Here is a 24485-nt window from a genome sequence, read left to right as displayed (position 1 = left end):
TGATTTTTTACAATGCGTTTAGAAATCCCGAAGGAATAAACTTGTTTTCCTGAACGAAATCTGTTACCGATTTTCCCAAAATCTCCCCCCACCCTGAAAAGGACTGTAGGGGACTCTGAGACATGATAAGGAACAATAAGGAAGGGAAACTGAGGGAATTTGCTCATCTCTACAGCTGTCTGGATTCTCACCTCCCACAGATTCTCCAGCCTCCTAACGGATAGTCAGACCATACAACCAAGGTGGCATCCCTCAGCATGTAAGGAACTCAGGAAGATCTTCAGCTGGGGGTCTGAAGGAGTCTATTTGGGTACAGCCAGTGGGTTGATGCTGTTTCCAGTCTGGGGGAAATGATTCAGGTATGCCATAAGAGGAGGACGGGAGAGCGTGCTGACCCTACAGATCAGGAGGACAAAGCTGTGGAAGGTTTCTTCTAGGTCATCTGGTCTGATGCTCTGCTCACTGCAGAACACCACCAAGTGATCACAGCACAGCTTTGCTTGGAGATATCCTGTGAGGGAGACTGTGGAATATTTCACCTTTAGGAAGCTTCTCCTCATGGTTAACTGACCTCTACTCGCCTGTAACTTAAGTCCGTTTTATCTAGCCCGGTTCTCTAGAATAGCTCTTCAGATAGCTAACAAATCTATTCCATCTAGTCTTGTTCTCTTATTTCGTTCTCATTCTTTGGAATTGTCCTTCAGGTATTTGAGGAGCAGGATCATGTTCACACTCAGTCTACTTGTGTTTAAACCTCTCCTCAAAGGATGTTCTAACCATATTTATTGACCTTCTTGGAATCCAACTCCAGCTTGTCTGCACCATTCTTAAAGTGCAGCACACAGAATTGAATGCAGGTGAAGTTTCATTAAGTGTGTGCTTTTTGTCTGTGCTGCGGTGAATGAGCATTGGAGGAGTAGGGCCACCCCACTTCCTGCCTCACATATGCATATTGGCTTGTCTTTTCACATACTGTGTATATTGGATTACTGTCAATCTGTCTGCTGCAGGCATCTTTCAGGAAGTGGGGCATGCATACTTGGGAACATAGGGCACAATGCAGTGGGGTGAGGGTTCAAGTTCCTCCTTCTCTTCATGCATTCCTTTCAGGGCTAATGGCCTTTTCTATTTCCAGAATTGTGCAAGAGATAATGCTGTAATATTTCTAAGGTGTGCCCAGGAAATCATGGGAATTCCTTATAGGTGAAAAATGCGAGCCAAACTTTCCAGCACATCTTGATTAGAATTTGATAGGGTCATTTGGGGCCTGTCAAAAGTGCGCTGAGGGCTTGCTCCTACTGGCAGGTCTTCAATGAGCCATCCTGGTTTGAAAGGAAGCTCCCTTGAGCTGCCATATGTTGAGCAATGAACATGCAAATTTTGAAAGACACTGTCGATTAATTTCCTTGATAGCATCATGAATCACCTCCAGCTTCGGCTCTCACAAGGAGTTGCGGGTAAGTGTCAAATAAATCACAGGGAACCTCTCTGAGTGTAACTATTATTAACTTAGTCCCTAGGGCATGGGATAATGGAGCGCCCAGCCATGCTGGTTCTGATTGTCAATGTATGCTCTTCCTCCTTGGCTTGTTTTTGCAGTTTTGTCTCAGAATAACATTACATATACCATGTAAAAGCAGGTTTTGCTGCCCTGAGAGCCTGCCTCTCTATCACTGTGAAGCTGTTTTGAGGAATTAATGTAGGGATGAAGTTGCATATGTTTGCCTAACCATTTTCTTTCCAGGATGCTGCTCAGTACCCTGCAGAAGCCCTGATCTGGAAAGCCAAGGCTAACCAGGGCCTATTCTGCACACAATAGATAATGCTCTTTCAATGCACTGAAGAAGTAGATTATCCTGTTCTGCACAGAAAAAGCCAGCTGCCAAAGCACATTGAAAATGCATTATCCTATGTGTATTCCTTCACACAGGAAGGATCAGTCTTTAAACTGACTCGGTTCCCGATTATTTAGCAAATTAAAAAAATCAAATCAAATCACCATTTTGACCTGGGGCCAGAGCCAAAGTGGCAACAACTGAAGATGATACATCACCAATATTCTATGCTCCATATAATGAGCTCCAGCTCATATTCTGACATTTGCCATTTCCAGTCACTCCTCAGTCCCATGTAGTATGGATGGCTAATCCGGAGATTACCATGACATGAGTGACGCGGCTAAGCTGTGCCCAGACAGGATGAAGCTAGCATATAATCCTCAGCTGGTGCAAGAAAGGTGGTGACTCCCAAACATTCAGATCTGTACCCAACTGTGAGTCCATAGGAGGCACAAGGGCAACCCACTTACAACTCCCCAAGAACAATCTTGCTGGTACCGTGGGATTCATATGAAGAAGAGCAAGTTCTAATATGCTGTTTTTCTCTACCCGAAGGAGTCTCAAAGCGGCTTACATTCGCCTTCCCTTTCCTCTCCCCACAACAGACACCCTGTGAGGTGGGTGAGTCCTCGTATTACTGCTCGGTCGGATCAGCTTTATCAGTGCTGTGGCGAGCCCAAGGTCACCCAGCTGGTTGCATGTGGGGGAGGAGTGGGGAATCAAACCCAGCTCGCCAGATTAGAAGTCTGTGCTCCTAACCACTACACCAAGCTGGCTCTGTAGGGATAGATGTGCACAGTTCTATACACACAATAACATCCAAAGATTTAAATCTGAAAAGTTTAGGAGAGAGGGAGAGCTGAACCATGAAGAATTTCAACTCTAGCCACTCAAATCTACATCTTTTAAAACTGGTATCTTCTGAAGGGAGGAGAGGGGGGAGAAGGCAATTTATTTGTCAGGGTCAGGCATCAGAATATTGGTACCGTCTCCGGTAAATGGAAACAGCTGGGAGCACATCTCATTGATAGTCTGGCAGCAGTGGGGAGAGCTATTGTTTCTGGCTGCTGTGCGGAGAAGCTGGGCAGCTGCCGTGGAAATGCTGCTCCGTTTTTAAAAAATCTTCACTCTTACTGTCTGGGCCGTGAGGTCCTAGAGTGCCTTTTAGAAACCTTACTGATTGAACAAAGCAAATCCATGAAAGCCTTCGATACGGCGGGTTCCTGCTAGAAAAACAGGGAGCCCAATAAACAAGTGGCTCTCTGCACGCACTTACAATCCATCCGCCCCCGGCCGTCGTCATGTCGCAATACACTTGCACTCGCTGGCTGAGGTCCCCATTGAGAAAGATGGTGTACACGCCGCTCAGCGTGTCGCCGTTCGTCAAATGCTGGGCGCAGTCCTGGGGATTCATAAACACGCGGCCTCCTGCAAAATGCAGCAAACACCCTGTTTACTTATTGCATGGGCAGATGCGTTGGTGTGCAGTAAAGCTGAGGACGTGAGTGGAAAGAGATATCCTGGAAACTGGCCAAGTAAACCTTTGAATGATTACTCTTGTCCTGGCTGGAGGTGACATCAAGTTAAAACAACAAGTAGGGGGAGCCAAGAAGGAGGAGATGGAGGGAGGCCCATAAAACTTCGGACTGCCCTGGTCTGAACCATAGGCCTGATGGAACAGCGCTGTTTTGCATGCCCTGAGGAACTTTGATGGTTCCGTCAGGGCCTGGATCTCAACCAGGAACTCATCCCACCAGGTTGGAGATAGGACTGAAAAGACCCTTGGCTTTGGTCGAGACCAGGTGCACGTCCTTGGGGCCAAGGACCACCAGTAAATTGATGTTTGCCGAGTGTATTGCCCCTTGGATGGCATATTGCGAGAGGTGGTCCTTCAGATATACAGGGCCCAAACCACATATGGTCTTGAAGGTCAGCACCAGAACCTTGAACAGGCAGAACTCTACCAGCAACCAATGCACTTCAGACATCACCTGAGGAAAAGGTACATGCCGATGTAGAAATCTGAGCATGCCTTAAATTAAATAAGACCATTGCCCTACCTTGCCCAGGACTGTTTGACTGGCAGTGAACACAGATTTCTTTCCCAACCACTTTAATTCTGGCACAGTAACACAACACTAGTCACTTGTTTACTCTAATACCCGCCCCCCAACTCCAGTGTGTAGGGCTCTCCAGGAACCGCTGTGGGGAACAGCTGTGTGGGATAGAAGAGGAGAAAAGGTTTAAATACATGGGCATGTAGCTGGATAAGGAGCAGAGATTAATCACATGCTACACATCCATAAATATGAGGCAAGAGCTTTGTACAGTCCATCACTCCCCCCCCCCCACAAACATAAGACAATCTCCAAATCGCCAGAAGTCCAACTATAATTGTTCCTGGTTCTTTTTATGCCTCTCTACTGACAGGATGAATACTAGCTATAGTAGGGTGTTTTTTTTTTTTGGGGGGGGGTTATTGCATTGTCATAAAGATGCTGATGTGAGTTTTCATGTTCTTTTAGTACCTGACGTTGCCCTGAAATGACCAAACCACAGCCACACAGCCTGCAAAAACCCACAACAGCCTGACTCCAGCCATGAAAGCCTTTGACAATTCAATATAGACAGTGTCTGTCTTTCTGTCCCCTTCTCCCTCAGGCAAATGACATGTGTTCATGAGTTCCCTAAACAGGCTGTGTCCATTCTACCTAACTGCAGGTTATCTATCTACCTATCTACCTAAATACCTATCTGATTTCTATACCACCCTTCCATATGGCTCACCAAATGGCCAAATTAGGGTTCTTTTGCCCAGCCCCAATGAATCACACTGAGAGAAAAACCTTTTATATATTTTTACTGCAGAATAAATTTAGACACAGGGGGGTTCCCAAATCTGTGTAGAGAACAATAGGATTACATCATATTAAATACCCTTCTCTTGGAGGTTGGGCTTGCAGGATGAGCCAATAGCTACCTTTCCAATCTACCTCCCAGGAACACCCTACAGCCCTTACCCCAGCCTTCCAGGAACTGCTGACAGGTCCAAAAAGCTGCTTGCATGTTCCCCCCCCCCATTGTTTACATAAATGGTAGTGGCACACTCTTCTTCCATTTCTCTAGCCTTCAGAAGGACCATCTCAGCTAGCTTGGTGTAGTGGTTAGGAGTGTGGACTTCTAATGTGGTGAGCCGGGTTTGATTCTGCACTCCCCCACATGTAGCCAGCTGGGTGACCTTGGGCTCAGCACTGATAAAGCTGTTCTGACTGAGCAGTGATACCAGGGCTCTCTCAGCCTCGCCTACCTCACAGGGTGTCTGTTGTGGGGAGAGGAAAGGGAAGGCGAACGTAAACCGCTTTGAGACTCCTTCAGATTGAGAAAAGCGGCATATAAGAACCAACTCCTCCTCCTCTTCTTCGATATAAACTTTGGTCTTGTGAGAGAGCTTATCAAATACTACATTCCAGGGAGGAACAAGACGTTTTCTCTGTCTGGTAAGAGTCAAAGACTTGAAGCAGGACCGGATGTAGAATTATAACCAATCTCTAACAACTATACGATCAATCAGAAGGTTGCAATCATTTTCTTTACCACCAGGCCATCACTCAGAATTCCTCAGTTTTTTGTTTTTTTTAGTGAAAAGAACATTTCTAGCCCTGAATGCTGGGAAATTACCTTTTATAGTATATGGGATTGTGCCTAGAGAAATCTCAGATCACTCAGCAGGGTTTAATTGTCCTGCAAACCATTTTGCTCTTTAAATATATATATCAAATAAATAGATGTATTCCAGTGGGTTTAATTTACACGCCTCAGCAAGGTCCCGGTAAACTGTTTTTGGCATTGGATTCTGATTTTTTTTTCTTAACGCAAAGTGTACAGAAACTTGTTCATCAAAACGTGTGCTCTTTAAGGACCATCACGCTTCATTTGATGGAGGGCTAGATGGACGGAGGCCAAACTTCTCAATTTTCAAGGCATCAACAGTGTTCTTTATCACTTCTACAACAACAGACAAGCATGGCTGCCTCTCCGGAACGAGCATTATTCAAAGGATCTCCTCTTTACCACTTCGGTGTCTTTCAGATTTGTTCCAGCCAGGGACTTATTTCAGTTTCGTGACATACAAACAACCCCCCGCCCGCCCCATGCTCCACAAGGACTACTTGCTTCAATTTATATTCATACTTTCCAAAACTTCAAACAGACCTTGGAAGAGTGGGGCAACATTCATAATGACGTTTCCTTTGTGTCACTTGCATTGCAATTCCCCTAGAACCTTTTGTACATGTGAACAACAAAAGGCAGGCAGTTATTAACATGATGGAAGGAACAAAAGCCTCCTGTTATGTCCCCCAGCCAATGTGAGCAGGCACAACGCTAGGGCAGCTGGGGATCTCTCTCCCCCACCCTGCTTTTGTTAATCACACCCTATTGTTCTCCTGGAAAGCATTACTAGAATTGAAATGAGATGGGTGTTCTGATTTTGTAGCTCTTTAAAGGAGGAGGCTTTTGCAGCAGGCAAGAGGGCTGGCTAGGGCATTGCTGACATGGTCCTTCCAGAAAAGACCAACAATCTAGGAAATAGAGGACAGGAGCACCTTCAGCCAACACCTTTGAAAATGTTTTGCCTTACTGCATTGACTTATCAGCCAAGGGATACTGGCGTCCCGGCTGGAATCCCTTTATTCTTGGCATGGTACAAATCAGAATCAAGACACAACTACAGATGCATGTGTGAATGAGAGTTATTATAAGCTGCTATCTGGCAAGGCTTCAAAAGTCTTCATGATGTTCCCAAAGTCTTCGAGGAGAGTATCTGAAGAAGAGGTTGGGCCTTGAGGTTCTACCTTCAAGCGTCTGAAGAACTGAGCTCTGACTCACAAAACCTGATGCTGGAATAATTATTTGTGGCAGCCTCTCTCAACTTTTTGACCCTTGAGAAACCCCTGAAATATTCTTCAGCCTTTGAGAAACCCCAGAAGTGGTGCGATCATGCAGAATCTGGTTGGGAAGCAGGGCTGTGGACACGCCCATCTGGGGTCCCTCCCCTTCCCGCCCCCTCCAGGTCCATCAATGGCCCTTTTGGGAAGGGGGTGGGCCAACATGACAATATATGGCTATATCACCCAATAAATGTTTAACCAATTTAAAAAACTGTATACAAAATTAACTCCCACCCATTCGGGAAATCCTTCCAGAGCTGTCAAGAAACCCCAGGGTTTCACAAAACCCTGGTTGAGAAAGTTTGTTCTAAGGCAGGGGTAGTCAACCTGTGGTCCTCCAGATGTTCATGGACTACAATTCCCATGAGCCGCTGCCAGCCCATTTGCTGGCAGGGGCTCATGGGAATTGTAATCCATGAACATCTGGAGGACCACAGGTTGACTACCCCCGTTCTAAGGTGTCACCTATGTTCACATTGATGCTATAGACTAACACACTTCAGGATGGTTCTTAGTTACGTTTTCAGATAGGGAGAACAGTACTTTGTTGGTATTGATTTCCTGGTGATGCTTCCATCATTCGGGGCCCTTTATGCAGTCACTGTGCAATGCCTGAGCACTGCTGTTGTTGTTGTTCAGTGATTGCCACTCCTTCTCAATTCTTTGGAGCTGGGACAGACACTGGGAAGAGGTCAGGGGGCTGGCAGAAGCCTTTTTTTAAAAGAAAAAAAATCTGCTTGCTATCTTTTTAATGTGAAATGGCCATTCCCCACTGACTTCGATGCATTCAAAGGGGCCTCAGTTCTGAATCAAATTTTTGGTGGTGTGACACACTCCTAGGGAATATTACTCCGGACTAAAAAAGGACCCAAATGATTAAGGACTCAATTTTCTCTTTGCCCCATGGATTAAAATTTATCAGTTTCAATTAAAATTGCTACCTAGCTATTGCATTAGCTTGAGTGGGTTCGTCTACCAATTAAAGTGGGCAGACCTATTGGTGACAATGTGAGACAGGAGAACCAGGGGACAGGGAGCTGCAGGCAAAGAGACTGAGGGAGTTTTTGCTGAGTGGAAGAATAGGGCTAAACGGGGAAGAGTCTTGTGGAAAAATAGAGGATCTGTATAACATCTCTGTGAGTTCTGCTGTAGATAATCTTCTTAATCTGGAGAGCTGGATTTGATTCCAGGCTTCTCCACAAGCAGCCATGTGGGTGACCTTGGGCTTGCCACAGCTGTATTATCAGGGCTCTCTCAGCCTCACCTCCCTCACACGGTGTCTGTTGCGGGGTGAGGAAAGGGAAGGCAATTGTAAGCTGCTTTGAGACTCCTTCTGGTAGAAAAATGTGGCATATAAAAACCAACTCTTCTCCTAACCCTCTATGTTGACTAAAGTATTTTGTTAATTTGTAATATTAAACCTTTTCAAGTGCTGTCTATAAGTTAAAGGGGGTTCTCATTCCTTCCCTAAAGTTCCTGGTCTGAGCATACAAGCAAAATATTATACTGTGACAGGATGGGTCAGTCAGAATTCTTCAGGAAAGGAGAAAACAGATACCTGGGGCAGCTCAGTCACAGAAGGGAAAGAAAAACAGAGCTAAAATTGTGCCTCCGAGGGAGGGAAGAGGACAGGGGCTGTCATGCCTGGCCAGCCAAGAAAGGCTTGATCTTTGCAGCCAACATGCAATGTCTGGGAGGACGGAACGACTCTTGAGAGTCAGTTCTAGAGTAATCAAAAAGTTAGCAATGGAATAAGGGGGGGGGGGGGGAAGAAAACCTGCTGCCTGAAATGACACCAGGAATGTGATAGGCTTTTCATCTGCCACTACGATCAGTCTGAAAAGCTCTGTGCTTGTTTTCATTCCTCGAAGCATTCTTCCCATAATCCTTTACCCTGACAGAAATGGAAGGTGGTGGTGGGGAAGAATAATGCAGCTGACCTGGATCTATTGGCGTAAGAGGCATGTGGGGTTTGTGTCTATTGATAGCTGTGGTTGTTAACTGACAGGCGTTTCAAAAGCCTTTTCATGCGCTTCGGTGAAGAATATATCAGCGGCGCAGGCTCAAAGGCGGCCGTTTTAGCCTATTCGATAAACAACACCGAGGGAGTTGATTTCAGTACTGAAAGGGTGGACAGCTCCTTTCTGCCTCTCTCCCTCTCTCTCTTTTCTGCCCTCTCTTTTGAACAACCCAGGAACAAATGTAATTGGCATTCAGCAACCCTTAAGCATTCCTTTCTAAATAAATGATTCCACAGTGGGTGTCTCTTCTGGCATTGCCAACATTCTTCATGTGTTTACACAGAAGTTCATTCTCTACAGGAGAGATCGTGGCCTCGTAGACACCTGCTCTTTCTAAACATGCCTGCAACTCGACATTCTCCACAATTTTGCTGCATAAACTAATCTAAAACGGGGACACAAAGGGGAACGTTCAGTAGCACAAGCTGATGCTGATGTCTCCCCCCCAAAAAAAACAAAAACAAATTGGAGTGCTCTATCAAAAAGAAACAGACGTTAGGCACTCAAACGTGTTGACAGAACAATTCATTTCCTGTGACGCCTGCAGTAAAGAAGCAGCTGCCACCCAAAACGCCTTTCCCTGGCCAAGCTGCCTCCTCCGATGTCTAGCTTAAGGTATCTCTGATATGGTGTTTGTTTTTTTTTGCTATCACGGTTCTGCAGGGCCTCTAAAACAGAGCTCTTCCACACCAGGTGTTTGGTTTAGCGAGGGCAAGGAAGAATCTTTGGTCCCTGCTCTAGAAATCTTTTGCCATCCTTAACATCTACCGCAAGGCACGGAGTCAGGGGGGAGGGGATTTGTTGAGTTGGGTACAGATTTTGGTAGGCGGCTAATTGTTATAGGATTTTGCCACCTTTTATTGTAACTGATTGTATTTTATGATTTTATTGTCTGTAAACCGCCGTGAGCTGGCTAATCTGAGAGCGGCAGTAAATAAATTGGATTATTATTATTGTTATTGTTATTATTAAGAGAGGCATGAAATAAGCTGAACTCATTGTAGTGGCCTGAAGAGGGCAGGGAACTTGCCCTGGGAACACTATTTTTTCTTCCTAAAACTATGTCCTTTGGGATTCCATGCAAGATTTAGAATCTAGCAAAAAATATAAATGATGAATGATACCAACTGATTTCATTCCTTAAGTGTCTCTTTCCCGGCGTTCCCAAGGTACATTTGAAAATGTACATGGTATGTTTGCAAAATCGTCTATCTGCGTGGATGGCCCATCTTTCTTCCTGCCAATTTGAAGAGATCCCTCATTTCTTGGTAAACCTGGGAGCCAAGTTACATAATGTGCTGGAAAAGTTTTTGATTGAACCTTAACTTTCTACTCTATATCTATTTTGGGATAAGAGAGGGGAAGCATACAGAGAGAGAATGTGCTGTCGTTTCCCACCTCTCCCAACCATGGAAGCTTAACGGGTGATCTGGGGACAGCTCTGTGTTCTCTCTCTCTCTCTCTCTCTCTCCCCCCTTCTCCTCCTCTTCAGTCTAAATTAACTCACAAAATACATGTGTAATCACCCAGAAGGGTGGGCGAGAGGAAAACTCTCTACAGACACAATGCATTTCATCTGCGAAGATTAAATGTGTGGATTCATTAAGAAAAATAAGAGCTCTTTGTACCCCGCTTACAATTGTCTTCCCTTCTTCTCCCCACAACAGACAACCTGTGAGGTAGGTGAGGTTGAGAGAGCTCTGAGAGAGCTGTGACTAGCTCAAGGTCACCCAATAGGCTGCATGTGGAGGAGTGGGGAATCAAAACTGGTTCTCTAGATTAAAGGATGCCACTCTAAATCACTACACTGTGAATCAGCTCTGGCATCAGTGCTTCCATTGTCCCCCCCCCTCAACAGTATGTGTACCCAAAGTCAACCAGGGGAGATCATTCAAGAGCCAACAGAACCACTGAATTCCCCTTACCTGTAGTGAAGACAGTGGAGGTGAACCCGCTTCGGACGGCATCCTGAGCGGCTTGCAAGCGCACTGTGTACTCTGTGGTTTCCGAAAGCCCTTCTAGTCGAATCCAGGTGTCTTCTGCATCCACAATCAGCTCCTGCACACAGGCCACCGTAAGAAACAGAAATGCACACAGCAGAGGTGAAGCTTATACAAACAGATCAGGAGGTGAAACTGAGATGTATGTCACTTTGAGCATTTTCATGGAAAAGTACCACCTACAGCACTAAGCCAAGCAACAATTCTGATCTTGAACGGGTGACCTGAGAGCTATAAGATAGGGATGAGCTAATGTGCATTCACCAAAGGTGGGAGCAACAAGGAAACGAGATGCACCAGCAAGCAAACCTTTCATCTACAATAGGTCAGACATATTGTGCTTACCTGTAGTGATGAAGGCACATCCATGCACTTACCTGAAGTCACTGAGAAGAGATTTAGGCATGTCAGTGACAATGGGGAGGAAACGCTCTGGTTTGTGGCCAAAACCTCTATGGTAGAGCTAGTCTTCTACCATGGAGTTTTTGCTCAAGAGCAAGAGAGTGACCCCCAATGTTTTTTTGTGGGGAGAGACTTGCCAAGCTTCCTGATAGTCCTCAATTTGTGGGGGGAATCCCCTGCTCCCACCTGGGGACCGGCAACCCTAGCTGTGGCCAATATTTACCAATTGTCATCAACGTACGTAACATTTTAAAACAAAATAAAGAAGTAAAACCCTCCCTTACTTTAAGACATTCTGTTATTCTAGGATTGTCCATGACCAGTATCGGAAGCACTGCCTTTGGCTTTCATTTGCCCCTGGTAATGTCAGAAAATAGCCATTGATCAGACTGCTAGGCTGTTTCACTTGATATGGGATCCCTGATAATGTGGGACCACTTGATGAGGAATGAAACGGAGGAGAATGAGATGGAGGAACACGGCTGCCTAAACCCAGGAAGAGAAGTAGAAGGTGACTGCTTGAACATCCCCCCAAAAGACAAATGATTCTTTAGGGGAGGGGAGAAGTTCAGTCTCCCCCTATCACTCCCATATATTTACAGGGCCCCATCGTCCTCTATAATCTGTTCCACATAATATATTTCTGTTAAGTGCTTGGAGGAGGAGCGTGTCTCATGGTTAAGTGTCATGCATACCTAAACACCCACTCAGTGTGGTTGTCCCACCCGAGTGCCTCCTCCTCCAACCCCTTGCCTGTCTGTCCAGCAGCTGGCCAATTGCCTTCCGTTCCCCACCCCTGACCACCCCCTCCTCCTTCCATTTCCCTCTGAGGCTCGGAGGCTGCAGATCCCTGCTGTGTGAGAGCTGCCCCTGACCGTGAGTTCCCTAACAGCTGCCTGCAGTCTTTCCTGGGGGGAGGGGGAAGGCATCCACCAAGCTCTTCCACCCCACTCCCCCAATCTAGCACCCACTGTATTCCTGAATGCAACGGGCTTAGCCCCTAGTAATAATACCATAACTTTATTTTTATAGACCTCCCTTCCAGGTTGGAGCATGTCAGTTTTGTTTGTCTAAACAGGGTTTTCTGCAAGGACCATCCCATTGAAAGTGGGTAAATGCGACAACTCCCCGGACATGCGCATTCTCAGTTGCTGCCCTCCACTTTGGGGAATGAACCCCCACCACACACACTTCTGGCATATCGCAAACTATGTAAAATTGAATTGTTCAGGAGGGAGTTTTTATAAACCCTGTAAGGCCATATTATGATGCAGGGGTCCAAGTAGTTGATTTACTAAAGGGCTGTGGACAACCCTATTGTGTTCAGTATACTTAACCTGAAGAGCTTCTTGTGGCGCAGGGTGTTAAGGCAGCTGACATGCTGTCTGAAGCTCTGCCCATGAAGCTGGGAGTTAGATCCCAGCAGCCAACTCAAGGTTGACTCAGCCTTCCATCCTTCTGGGGTTGGTAAAATGAGTACCCAGCTTGCTGGGGGGCAATGACTGGGGAAGGCACTGGCAAACCACCCCGTATTGAGTCTGCCATGAAAACGCTAGAGGGCATGACCCCAAGGGTCAGACATGAGTCAGTGCTTGCACAGGGGATACCTTTACCTTTATACTTAACCTGTTTACTGCATGTACTATCTTGCTCTCACTACATAATACTTCTGGAATTCAATTTTTTTTGCCATTGTGAACATATCTTGTCTGTTATGTACCCCCCCCCCAGTTTCTGTAACCCTAGTCCTATCACTTTACCTATCAGACGTCATATTCTGTTGATTGCCCTTAGTTTGTGCAACCTGCCTTGAGTCTCAATGACAAAGGAGGACTACAAATAATCTAAATCAAAATGAATAATCAGACCGGTCCGCAGACAGTTAAGAGTCTCCCTCATGGTGAGGACTCACCTTGCGGCTTCCGTCAGGTGACCGGTAAGACAGGATGTAGTTCTCAATCTCTGCCATCGGGGGCAGCCACGAGAGGAGGGCACTCCGGCGCGTCACTTCACTCGCTGTCAGATTGGAGGGAGGATCTAAAACTGCCAAAGTTGAGCAAGGAATTAAAGCGGGGCATGGACCTCAAAGATAACTTGCCAAGGATTATAACTGTTCTCTAGCTAGGAAAAGGAAGGTGCTATACTTACGCGTGGTAAAATTGGTGGAAATGGTTCTGCTAGAGACGGGCCCGTTGGTGGCATAGATGGTGACTCCATAGCTGGTACTAGGGAACAAATTAATAAGCTCCTGCTCTTGGCTGGACCCATCGACTAAAATAGTCTTCCCTGCAACTGAAACCAGAAGAAGATGGATTATAGAGAGCAGGAGTCATCGCCAGAGCAGAAAGCAGTCAAGCAGCTTCCTCTTCTAGCAAAACACATCAGCATGGTCCAGTATAAGGCCAATTCCCGGGCACCCTTATCCCTCCATTTCCCCATCATGGATGTCACGGTGAGACGAACAGATATCCAAGGAGGTCTTCCATCCAGACCTCCACCATCTTAGCTTTAAGAATATTCAGATCTTATCCCTGGACCACTCTACAGGGGTTCCTTCATATTCTTCCTGCTTCTCCTGTCACTGGTCTTCTGTGGATCACATTATACATGCGATTGCTAGTTCATAAGCTTGTAGTCTACATGTGTAGAAAGCCATTGTACAAAGCTTTGTCCCTGTGATGACAAATGCTTCTTCTTCAAATGTTTCTGAGAGCAGGGAGGAAGCCTACGTATGCATGCATGCATGCATGCATGCATGCATGCATGCATGCATGCATGCATGCATGCATGCATCCATCCATCCATCCATCCATCCATCCATCCATCCATCCATCCATCCAATTTATAGTCCACTTTACTCCTTGGACTCAAGGCGGATCACACCAATACATATTGTATTGGATGGTCCAGCTTTCTTGGCCCAACAAGGTGCTATTCAGAGCTATTTGGCAGATCTAAATTCCAAATGCAGTTCTGAGTCCCTCATTATTTAAGCAATGCTACCTGAAAAGAATCCTACCAAACTTGCCAGGATTGCTGCTGCTCTTGGGAATATGCTGGAAGTAAATAGTCACTGTTTGCTAAGGCGGAAGCATAGCTTTGTAACTTTTGGTATTTGGTTCGGATCTTTCTGGATTGTGGGTCCAGTATGCCAATAAAGGCTTCTGAGTTCTCCAAAATCTCTGGGAGAGCCCTTTCCCATCATCCACTATCTGCTCTTTTAACTGGAGATGCTGGGGATTGGAGCAAGTCATTCTGTGCATGAAGCAGAGGCTCTTCCACTGAACCACATCCCTTCCATCCAGTCCATCCCTACTGAGGGCCACCGAAGAAGCAGAGACCTACCTGTGTTGTGTGTGAGCACGATGACATAACTCTCCACTTCAGCCACGGGCGGCTCCCACTTCAGCAGGGCTCCCGTCGGAGTAATGTTGCTGGCGGTCAAGCTCTCTGGATTATCCATGGCTATAAGCGGTGCAAAACAGGCAAGGCAGAGGAGTCAGCCTAGCAGGGTCTCAATTCAAATTCGCTTCAGAAGCCAAGTTTCCAAACAATAATTCACTAGACAAGAATCTAGACGGATCGCCCTGCACTTTGCAGCAGTCCACGACGGTTTGGATTAGGGATGCTGTGAATTTCGCCATGAATCTGTCGGACAGTTGCACTTAGCGCGTTTGACTGTGTCTATCAGTCATGAGCCGGTCACTAGTTCTGCTCGGTTTGGTGCTGAACGACTTGGATGCCTGCTGAACAGGTTCGCATCGGGTTATTGCCAGAACGCAGATATGTGTGAAACGGCCACCAATTCAGCCATGAACTGAACGGTAGGATTTTTAAAACTCAGCAGCTTTTAAATGAATTATTGGTATGATTTGTGGCTCATTCAACTGTCTGTTTAAGCAATCCCCTGCTCCACGAAGCGGCAATGCAGCTCGGGCAGGGAGGAAGAGGAAATCCGACTTTAATGCAGTCTCGGATCTGAACTTGGAGAAGTCAAACAGAAAGCAAGGAGCTAAATTACCAAAGAAAGGGGCTCATGGGAATTGTAGTCCATGGACATCTGGAGGACCACAGGTTGACTACCCCTGACATAGGCAATAGCTCTTCAGTAAAGGGGTCACTTCTTCAATTGTGCCCAATTGCCTATTGGTTTCATTTGCTTTGGGTCCATTGCTGGAGGTGAGCTTGATTTTTTTAAATAAAAAACTGAGGTCACAGAGTGGTGGTGGGGGAAAGTGCTCATCCTTGGCATGCATGGCCCTATTGTCATGTGAATATCAGACACTATTATATTAAAATCATGGCTTCTCCTCATGCCCCCGGGAGGCGCTATGTACCTGTGTACATGATGTGGGAGAGGGGCTCACTTTCCTCTCTGCCCCTCACGCTCTTCAAGCTGATCTCGTACTCCGTGGCTGGCTGGAGATGGCTGAGGGTGTATTCAGTGACCCGCTTAGCGATCACGATGCTGTCCACTCGTCCTGCGTGGATTCAGAAAACAAGTCTCGGTTACCTCTCTGCAATCAAGTCACTCAACCCAGAGTCTGGCAAAAGGCACTCCTAGGCAGGACGGACTTGGGAAAAAACACCCACCAAAAGGCTAGAGGCTGCGAGAGGCCCGGTTCACACATGCAGGAGCAGGAGATGAGCGAACGGACAGCAGGTAGTGGATTCCACTTCTGAATCTTGCTTTAAATAAAACACTCCCTGCAAACAGAGGAGCAGCCCAACAGGGGGGAAAGGTCTCCTCGCTTGCTGTGCTGTCTATCTGTTTGCAAGATGTTTTTAACACAGGGAAACATCCCCCCGCCCCAGCTTCATCCTCTACGACAGTGGTCCCCAACCTTTTTTTCACCGGGGACTGGTCAACGCGCGACAATTTTACTGAGGCCAGGGGGGGGGTAGTCTTTTGCCGAGGGACATCGCCGCAGGAGCCCCTTCTCCATTTGCTTACTCACTGGCGCCCCTGACTTCCCGCTGCCTGCTGGGGGTGCTGCCAGCAGCAGCTGCGCAGTGCCACACCTAGGGAAAGCCCCAGCCATGGCAGCCGCTGGAGAGCACCAAAGGTGAGCCAGTGGCAGAGTGGCAGGGCAGCCCCCGAGGCAGCAGCCAGGGAGGAGGATGAGGAGCCGCGAGCCAATACCGACTGAGCCACGGCCCGGTACCTGGGGTTGGGGACCACTGCTCTATGATGTTTTCATGTAGCTGTGCATTCTGGGAAAGCTGCATTGCAGCAAAAAGGCCATATTTTAGGAAAACTTCTGATCCCATTGAGGAGCCATCGAGACATTTACCAAAACCCCAGGGGTCCCGTGTCAGATCACACTGGTAATCTAGAAGAAGAGTTGGTTCTTATATGCTGCTTTTCTCTACCAGGAGTCTCAAAGTGGCTTACCATCGCCTCCCCTTCATCTCTCCACACCAGACACCCTGTGAGGTAGGTGAGGCTGAGAGAACCTTGACAGGACTGTTTGGTCAGAACAACAGTATCAGGGCTGTGATTAGCCCAAGGTCACTCATTTGGCTGCATGTGGAAGAGCGGGGAATCAAACCTGGCTTGCCAGATTGGAAGCCACTGCTCTTAACCACAATCCAACTTCTGGTTTAAGAAAGCTTCTACTGTCCGTATAATTGTTGGACAGAAGGTTGTTCAATGAAAACTTTCCAAGCAGGAAATTCCATAACAATCCTCCTTCCCATCCTAGCAGCATGGCCAGTACAGCATATTACAAGCAGAAGTGGTTTATCCTAGTAGCATCTGCAGCACATACTGTGGCTCCCATGGTTCCAGGTTCTCTGCAGTGCTGTACAGTTAGGGGGCCTTCACACTGTGTGATTGGGGGTCATCATACCTAGGCAGCTTGCAGATTGTGAGAACAACAAAAGGGCAATGCACATGCTCTGTTAGTAACTGAGCATGCACACCACTCACTGTGCATGTATGCACAGATATGCTGGATAAGTGTGAAGGCTCCCTTAGATACTGGGGCATTGTGCTTGCACATCCTTCCAAGGTTAAAGAAACAAAGAGGATGAATACGAGGACTGCCAAAGTCCCGTGAATCCTTTAACTGGGCCTAGTGCTATGGGTGACAGCCAAAGTTACCAACAAGATGGTTTTGGAGAAGAGCAGCCAACTGTGTCATTGGAAGGGAAGATGTTAAGGCTAAGGCTCACTTACTTTGGACACATTATGTGGTCAAACTCGCTAGAAAAATCATCAATGCTCAGCATGGTCAGTGTTAAAAGGAAACATGGTCGCCGAAGGATCCGCTGGCTTGACACAATCAAAGCCGACACAGGGATGACCATGAACCAACTAAAAGAAGCAGTCAGAGACTGGGGCGCATGGCAAAGATTTTCCTATAGAATTGCCGAGGGACGGACACGACTGAACGGATAGCATCATCATCAGTGCTATGGGTCCTGTGAATCCCTAAACCAGAGCTGATGACAATGGGATTGAGAAACTCCAGTGGCACAACAGTGGCTTCAGAGAACTAACAGACAGAGAGGTTGTACATGTATAGCAAGGATGGAGGAGAAGCCTCCTTCCGATGCAACTGCAGTGCCATCCAAAGCAGCATTACACCCTTGCTGGTCTATCGAAGTCCACAGGCTTGGAGGGTGTGACTCTGCTTAGGATTGCACTGCCAGTTCTCTATAAACCGGCCTCTGTCCGGGCAGATTGACAGAATCTCAACCACAGCACGCCACCCTGGGAAATGTGTGTTTCAAATAATTATCAAACATCCTGTGCCCAGGAATTGCTAGTTTGAGGTGCTTGTTAAATGCAAATGAAACCCCCTTCTCCGAACCTTTTACTTTTCAGCTTCTTTTAATGGTCCCTCTACAGCTTTGAACTGATAATGTCTGGCTTCCTGAATCTTATATGGAATCGCAGTTGGAGAAACTTTCTTAGCATACTAAGCCCAGCTTCAAAGGAATCTGTAGCAAGACACCTGACAGTGAGACTCTTACTAATATTGGCTGAAGTGAAATTTGCATCTTAAAATAGGCTGCTTCCGCACAGAGGTCTTTCTCTGTGCGGACCTCTAAGCCGGAGCTCAACTTTTGGGGGCTCCCACATGAGGTTGTGTTGCCACTTTCCTGTTCCAAGATTTTCCTTGTCCTCAAGGCAACCTTTCCCAAACCAGCTTGACTGGATTTTTTTGCAAAGAACACAGACCTCAAGCATGTTAACATACCATCTGGGGGAAAAAAGCCCTTTTGCATTTACCTGCTTGCAAAGGTCCTGCTAATACCGACATCATCAGCCTCTCACAGCTGCCCCTTTCTCAGCATTTTCCCCTGGCTTGTGAGCCAGAGGCCTTTTTTTAAAAAATCAGTGATCGCTGTTGCCTTTTATCAAGTTCAGATTTTAATAGCACAGTGTTAGGGCGTGTGTGAAGAGGACAGTGTTAGGACATGTGTGAAGAGAGAGCAAAGGGCCACCACAGGACCTGATCCTACCCCTGAGAGTCAACATCACAGAGCTTGTGTGGACTGGTCTGGCTAGGAAGAAGTCAGAGGGAATTGTGCAGAAGCTCCCATTAGCAGAAGTTCTGATGCCAGCCTTTCTCAACTCTTTTATCATTGGGAAGCCCCTGAAACATTCTTCATGCTTCGAGAACCCCCAGAAGTGGCATGATGGTGCAGAATACTGTTGGGAAGCCTAGCTGTGGACATGCCCACTCGTGGCTCGTGGCTCTCCGACGATGGGCCTGGAGTGGGAAGGGGGGGTCCCTGGGTGGGCATGTACACAGCTGTGCCTCCCAACCATATTTTGCATGATTGTACCACTTCTGGGGTTTCTCAAAGCCTGAAGAACGCATCAGGGTTTTCTCAATGGTAAAAAAGCCGAGAAAGGCTGTTGTATTGTGTTGAATCCTTTAATCTTGCAGTTATCTGCCCTGAGTCTATTAGGGAAGGGTGGACTTTGAAAATAAAAATATCATTTTCAAACCTGGACCAATCAGAGAACAGCGCTGTTTCAAAAAGCAGCCACTGTGTGTGGTACAGCTTCCTGAACTGCTTCTAGAGCTAGGAAAGCTTTTATAAAGAATTTATACCTCTCCAGTTTAAAGTCCGTCATGATCATTTGGGACTTCTGGTAGTCCCCAGTCACAGAAGATTACCTTGGGCGGATTTGTAGGCTATTCTGTAGTGGTCAAAGGATGCAATAGGAGGAGCCCAGTGGACCGTCACCGAATCTGTAGTCACATTGTCAACAGTCAGGTTCCGTGGTGGGTCAATCCCTGTAGGAGGCCAAGCACAACAAAGAAACACGTGAGCATAACATACCTTAATGAACATCACCGCTTCAGTAGATCGCTCAAGGCCATGAGGGCAACTGTGGCACTTTGCTTGACATTACTGCAGGAATCTTCAGCCTTGGTGGGCCTGTGGAAAGCTTTAGAATTGTAAGTAAGGGTGCAGGGTACCACCACAAAATGGCTGCTGTGGGAAGTGAGACCAATCACAAAATGGCTGCCATGTTAGTGCAATTACAAAATACTAGGTGGTTCCAAATGGAGGAAATTATTTCCAAATGGGTGCTTCCCCAGAGACCCTGATGTCTTCTAAAACACTTTCTATTCCAGTGAATGCTATGATTGGCTCTTTGCTTTGGGGAAGAAGTAAGTCAAAAATGAATCAGTGGGCACCATAGTACTCATTGGTGCTGCATTAAGAATCACCACATTACAGTTTTCCCACCTCTGTTTAACTTGTGTCTACAACTTTCCACGGATTAAGGGACCTGTGACCCACCTTCCTTCACTATTACATACTGCTGAAGGCCTTTTGGCCCATGATGCTTAGATCTGTTTATCCCACAATAGCTTGTCCTACACTGGTTTCTGGGAAAGGGCTGGTTAATATAATGGTTGTAATAAGTTCCCTTTCAGGAAAAAAAAAGAATATCCAATACAAAATTTACAATGCAATCTATACCCTTCTTAGTACATGAAATCACTGGTCTTAGAAGGGTCCACAAGGAGCCAGTATGAGAAATCCCATTAATGCAAGTGTAAATATACAACTTAGTGTTCCTAATAACCAACATGTTGATCAATAATCCATAAAGGGTTGACAATCCAAACATGGGTTGCTGTAAATCCTTTATTAAGAGACCTCACAATAAGAAATAAATCTATTCAGGGATTGTTTGATTGCCCTCGCATAAATCTGTGCATACTTTGCGCTTGAATTACTGGGAAGTGTTCACCTCTCATTAGCTCCCTTTCTTCAAAGCATCGCTAAGAGGCCCTTTGGTGTCATAAAAAACTTTTTCCTGCCTTGCCTTTTGTGGAAGAAAGTACTGTCAAACGGTAGCCAACTCACAGTGACCCTCTAGCAGAATAAAATCAGAGTCCAGAGGCACCTTTAAGACCAACAAAGATTTATTCAAGGCGTGAGCTTTTGAGTGCAAGCACTCTTCCTCAGACTATGAACTGACCATCATAATAGTAGGAATATAGAAGCAAAAGTTAATCTTGTTACATTAGTAAACTGTGTCACAGCATCCACACACAGCCACATGAGAACTCTCTGCTAAACCAGCCAATCAAACCCCTCGAACCCATTTGTAGTTCACAAGGACATATTAGAAATAAAACTGTCAAAGCCAGTGATCCATGGCTCAGACCCTACTATTTATTTAGTGACCCTCTAAGAACAGCCTTTCTCTATAGAGGTTTCTTGACAGCCCTGGAAGGGCTTCCCGAATGGGTGGGAGTTAATTTTTAAATATATTTTTAAAGTTTGCTAAACATTTATTGGATGATATGATCATATACGGTCATGTTGACACCCACCTCCACCTCCCAAGATGGCCAATGACAGGCCTGGAGGGGGGGTGGGCGTGTACACTGGGAGGCTTCCCAGCCATATTCTATAAGATTGCACCACCTCTGGGGTTTCTCGAGGCCTGAAAAATGGTCCAGGGATTTCTCAATGGTGAAAAGGTTGAGAAAGGCTGCTGTAGAGTTTTCAAGGCAAGAGCCTAACAGAGGTTGTTTGCCGCAGTAGCAAGCCTGGACTGTGTTGGTGACTCCAGCCAGGTAGCAACCAGGACCAGCCATGTTTAGCTTCTGAGATCTGATGACACTGGTGTAGCCTGGGCCATGCAGGTCAGGGCGGGATTCCATTTACACACGGGGTATTCTAGCATCCTACCTGCCCCTCCAATGTACCGTCATTTTAAGATTTCTTTTTTTAAAAAGAACCATATTTAGGTGTCTACTGAGCCATGTTTCGCTGCACAGCCATAGGTTGCAGACCCTGCTTCACTGTGTATGTGAACCCAGTGGCATGTATTGCTGCTATGAATTAGTAGTCTGCCATGCCTCAGCCTAAGCTGATACCCAAGGACAAATTCCCTTGTAGTTCTCAGAGTACACCAGACGCCCTAACATTCCTCACCTCCCCTATCTCACACTCAGAAGCATGATCTTAAAAGCCCCTGCACCCGCCAAGTCACAATAAAAGACAAATTACAAGATAGGTAGAGTCATGTCTTAAACCCCATGCTAAATAGGAGCCACTGGAACATATACATAGGGATGCCAGTCCTCAGGTGTAGTGGTCCCCAACCTTTTTATCACCGGGGACCGGTCAACGCTTGACAATTTTACTGAGGCCCGGGGGGGGGGTAGTCTTTTGCTGAGGGACGTTGCTGCCACTGCCTGAGCTCCTGATCCACTTGCTTTCATGCTGGCACCCCTGACTTCCCGCTGCCTACTGGGGGGTGCTGCCAGCAGCAGCTGCACAGTGCCACGCTGAGGGGGAGCCCCAGCCATGGCAGCTGCCGGAGAGCACCAAAGGTGAGCCGGTGACAGAGTGACAGGGCAGCTGGGGAGGAGCAGCCGGGGAGGAGCTGCGGCCCGGTACTGACTGATCCACGGACCAGGACCGGTACCTGGACCAGGTGTTGGGGACCACTGCTCAGGTGGGTTCCAGAGATCTCCTGGAATTATAGCTCATCTCCAGACTAAAGAGATTAGTTCCCCTGGAGAAAGTGGTTGTTTTGGAGGGCAAACTCCATAGCATTATACTCTACTGTGGTCCCTCCCTGCCCCAAATCCCACCCACTCCTGGCTCTACCCTCCAAATTCTCCAGGTATTTCCCCCCTAGAGGTGGCAACCTGAGCATCAGGTGAGCTAGACACCCTGAAGCACAAAAGCTACCCAATTCATACAGATACAGTCTAAAATGTGTATTAGTTTCCCAGCGCTTTAGAGGAACCCTGGGGATTGTACAGTGAAGGTGCTAAGAACCCTCTGTTGGAGCTCTCTTCAGCCCTCCTCTCACATACCCACAGTTGCCCTGGGGAATGAGAAAAGGTTGTTAAATCAGTCTGTCTGAGATATAGACATGCCCTGCAGGCATAAGACGGTCACTTCAGAACTGCTCTCTGGTATTAATATCCTTTCCAAATAGAATTTCAGAGGCGTGTGTGTGTTAGCCAAAGCCCCTTGTTTAAAGCTACCACAGTGCATTTTTATCCTCCAAATAGAGAGCTATTTTTTTGTACCTTGCTTTTTACTACCTGTAGGAGTCTCAAAGCAGCTTACAATTGCTACCCTTTTCCTCTCCACAACAGACACCCTGTGAGGTTGAGAGAGGTCTGAGGGGAACTGGTTCAAGGTCACTCAGCTGGCTACATGTGGAGGAGTGGGGAATTGGACCCGGTTCTCCAGATTAGAGGCCGCCCCTCTTAACCACTACACAAAGCTGGCTCAGTAGCTTCCCTAGTTTTATCCATGCAATAACTCTGTGAGGAGAGTGAACGAAAGCAACCAGTGAACTTCTGGGCAGTCGGCACTGACATTGTGATCTCCCAGAGAGTCAAACTGTGGCCCTCCAGATGTCCATGGACTACAATTCCCATGAGCCAACTAGAGGGCCTCAGTTTGATTACCCCTGTCCCAGACCCTAATCCAGCACACTGTCTGCTAGACCACACTGGTTACTCGTTGAGTTTATAACCCCTTCCTGTTTGGAGACATGTATCTCACTAGGCCGAAGGTGAAATGCATGTCAAACAAGTCCCCCTAACGCACCGGAAATAATCTATTAAGTAATTATTGCATTTACACTTTTTAATTTTTCGTGTGGACGATCATTCACTCGTGACGATTCCCACATGCCCGTTCAGGCATGAAGGAAACACGAATGGTTCCCCATTGCCATGTTTTATGTCGCAGGATCTGGAAGGATATTGGAGCAGTGGTTTCCATGACTATGAACATGGCAGTAGGAGACAAATGTCTCAGCCAGGTGCCAAGACAAGGACCAGCTTTACGGGAGTTTGCAGAGAGTTGTTGATAGGGGTGCCAGCCAGTGGGACTTGGGGATTCCCCAGAATTATAGCTCATCTTCAGAATATAGAAATCAGTTCCCCATGAGAAAATGGCTACAATGGAGAGTGGTCTTTATGGCATTCTACCCCACTGAGATCCTTGTCCTTTCAAGCACCACCCTTGATTCTCCAGGAGTTTCCCCAACTTGAAGCTGATATCCCTATCCCTCACTGGTGGCCACCGGGGACCTGGCAACCCGAGTTGTTGGTTGAAGACTGGAACTGTAGATAGATTCCTCTTTAGAGAGCAGGAGGTGCCTATGCTCACCCCCTCTATCTTCAATCAAACACATTTCACAGGGTTCTGCAATGCTTCATAAAGCAGCAACCTGTTAGGCCAGAGCTCAGCGTGGGACAAGGAAAGGACCATTACATGGGCCACAGCATCCATTAATTTTATCATATCTCAAATAGGTCTCAGGGCGGTTTACAACATAAATAGTCAAAACACAATAAAATCCCCATAAAAACCCCAACTCCTCAATAGTATTTCCAACTCCTCTAAAATTTTTGTTTGCTAACCCCCAGACTGAAGCAAGAGACAGATCATTTTTTTTCCAGGTATCCTTGGGTGTAGTAGAGTTAGGAGATCCTATGACTGACTGGCAGCCAAAATTTTCAGCCCTTTAGGGTTATCCAGGGTCAACCATGAGGAGGTGAGCTACAATTTGCCACCTCAAGAATGGAGGACGGCTAATAGAATATGAACAGGCTTTGGCAGCTGAGCAGACCTGTGGTTTAAATGGGGCAAAATGCCAGGTCCCGAATGGGATTGTGGGGCATCCCATACAATGCCATACAATAAATAAATAACAAATCTTCAGGTAACAGAAGGTGGAGCTAAATATCAGGAAGATTGCGGGACTGCTGCTGAAAATGGCAGCGATGTGTCAGGTTTCACCCCTCTAAC

At 46.7% G+C, this 24485-nt stretch overlaps 1 protein-coding gene across 2 annotated transcripts in view; it reads right to left on the bottom strand.

Annotated features, from left to right (window-relative positions):
* Window positions 1–24485, bottom strand: part of TNR (tenascin R) — a 536279-nt gene that overhangs the window by 16046 nt on the left and 495748 nt on the right. For both annotated transcript variants that reach the window (XM_077332511.1, XM_077332512.1), the window contains 7 exons: window positions 19349–19468; window positions 15548–15691; window positions 14556–14675; window positions 13359–13502; window positions 13123–13253; window positions 10734–10866; window positions 3115–3266 (listed from right to left, as the gene is read on the bottom strand). In XM_077332511.1, the coding sequence (XP_077188626.1) occupies window positions 3115–3266; window positions 10734–10866; window positions 13123–13253; window positions 13359–13502; window positions 14556–14675; window positions 15548–15691; window positions 19349–19468 (944 nt within the window). The remainder of the gene's footprint in view (window positions 1–3114; window positions 3267–10733; window positions 10867–13122; window positions 13254–13358; window positions 13503–14555; window positions 14676–15547; window positions 15692–19348; window positions 19469–24485) is intronic.

This window comes from Paroedura picta, chromosome 4 (assembly GCF_049243985.1).
Source record: "Paroedura picta isolate Pp20150507F chromosome 4, Ppicta_v3.0, whole genome shotgun sequence".
NCBI classification, from domain to species: Eukaryota; Metazoa; Chordata; class Lepidosauria; order Squamata; family Gekkonidae; genus Paroedura; species Paroedura picta.
This window is presented reverse-complemented; position numbering and strand designations above follow the sequence as displayed.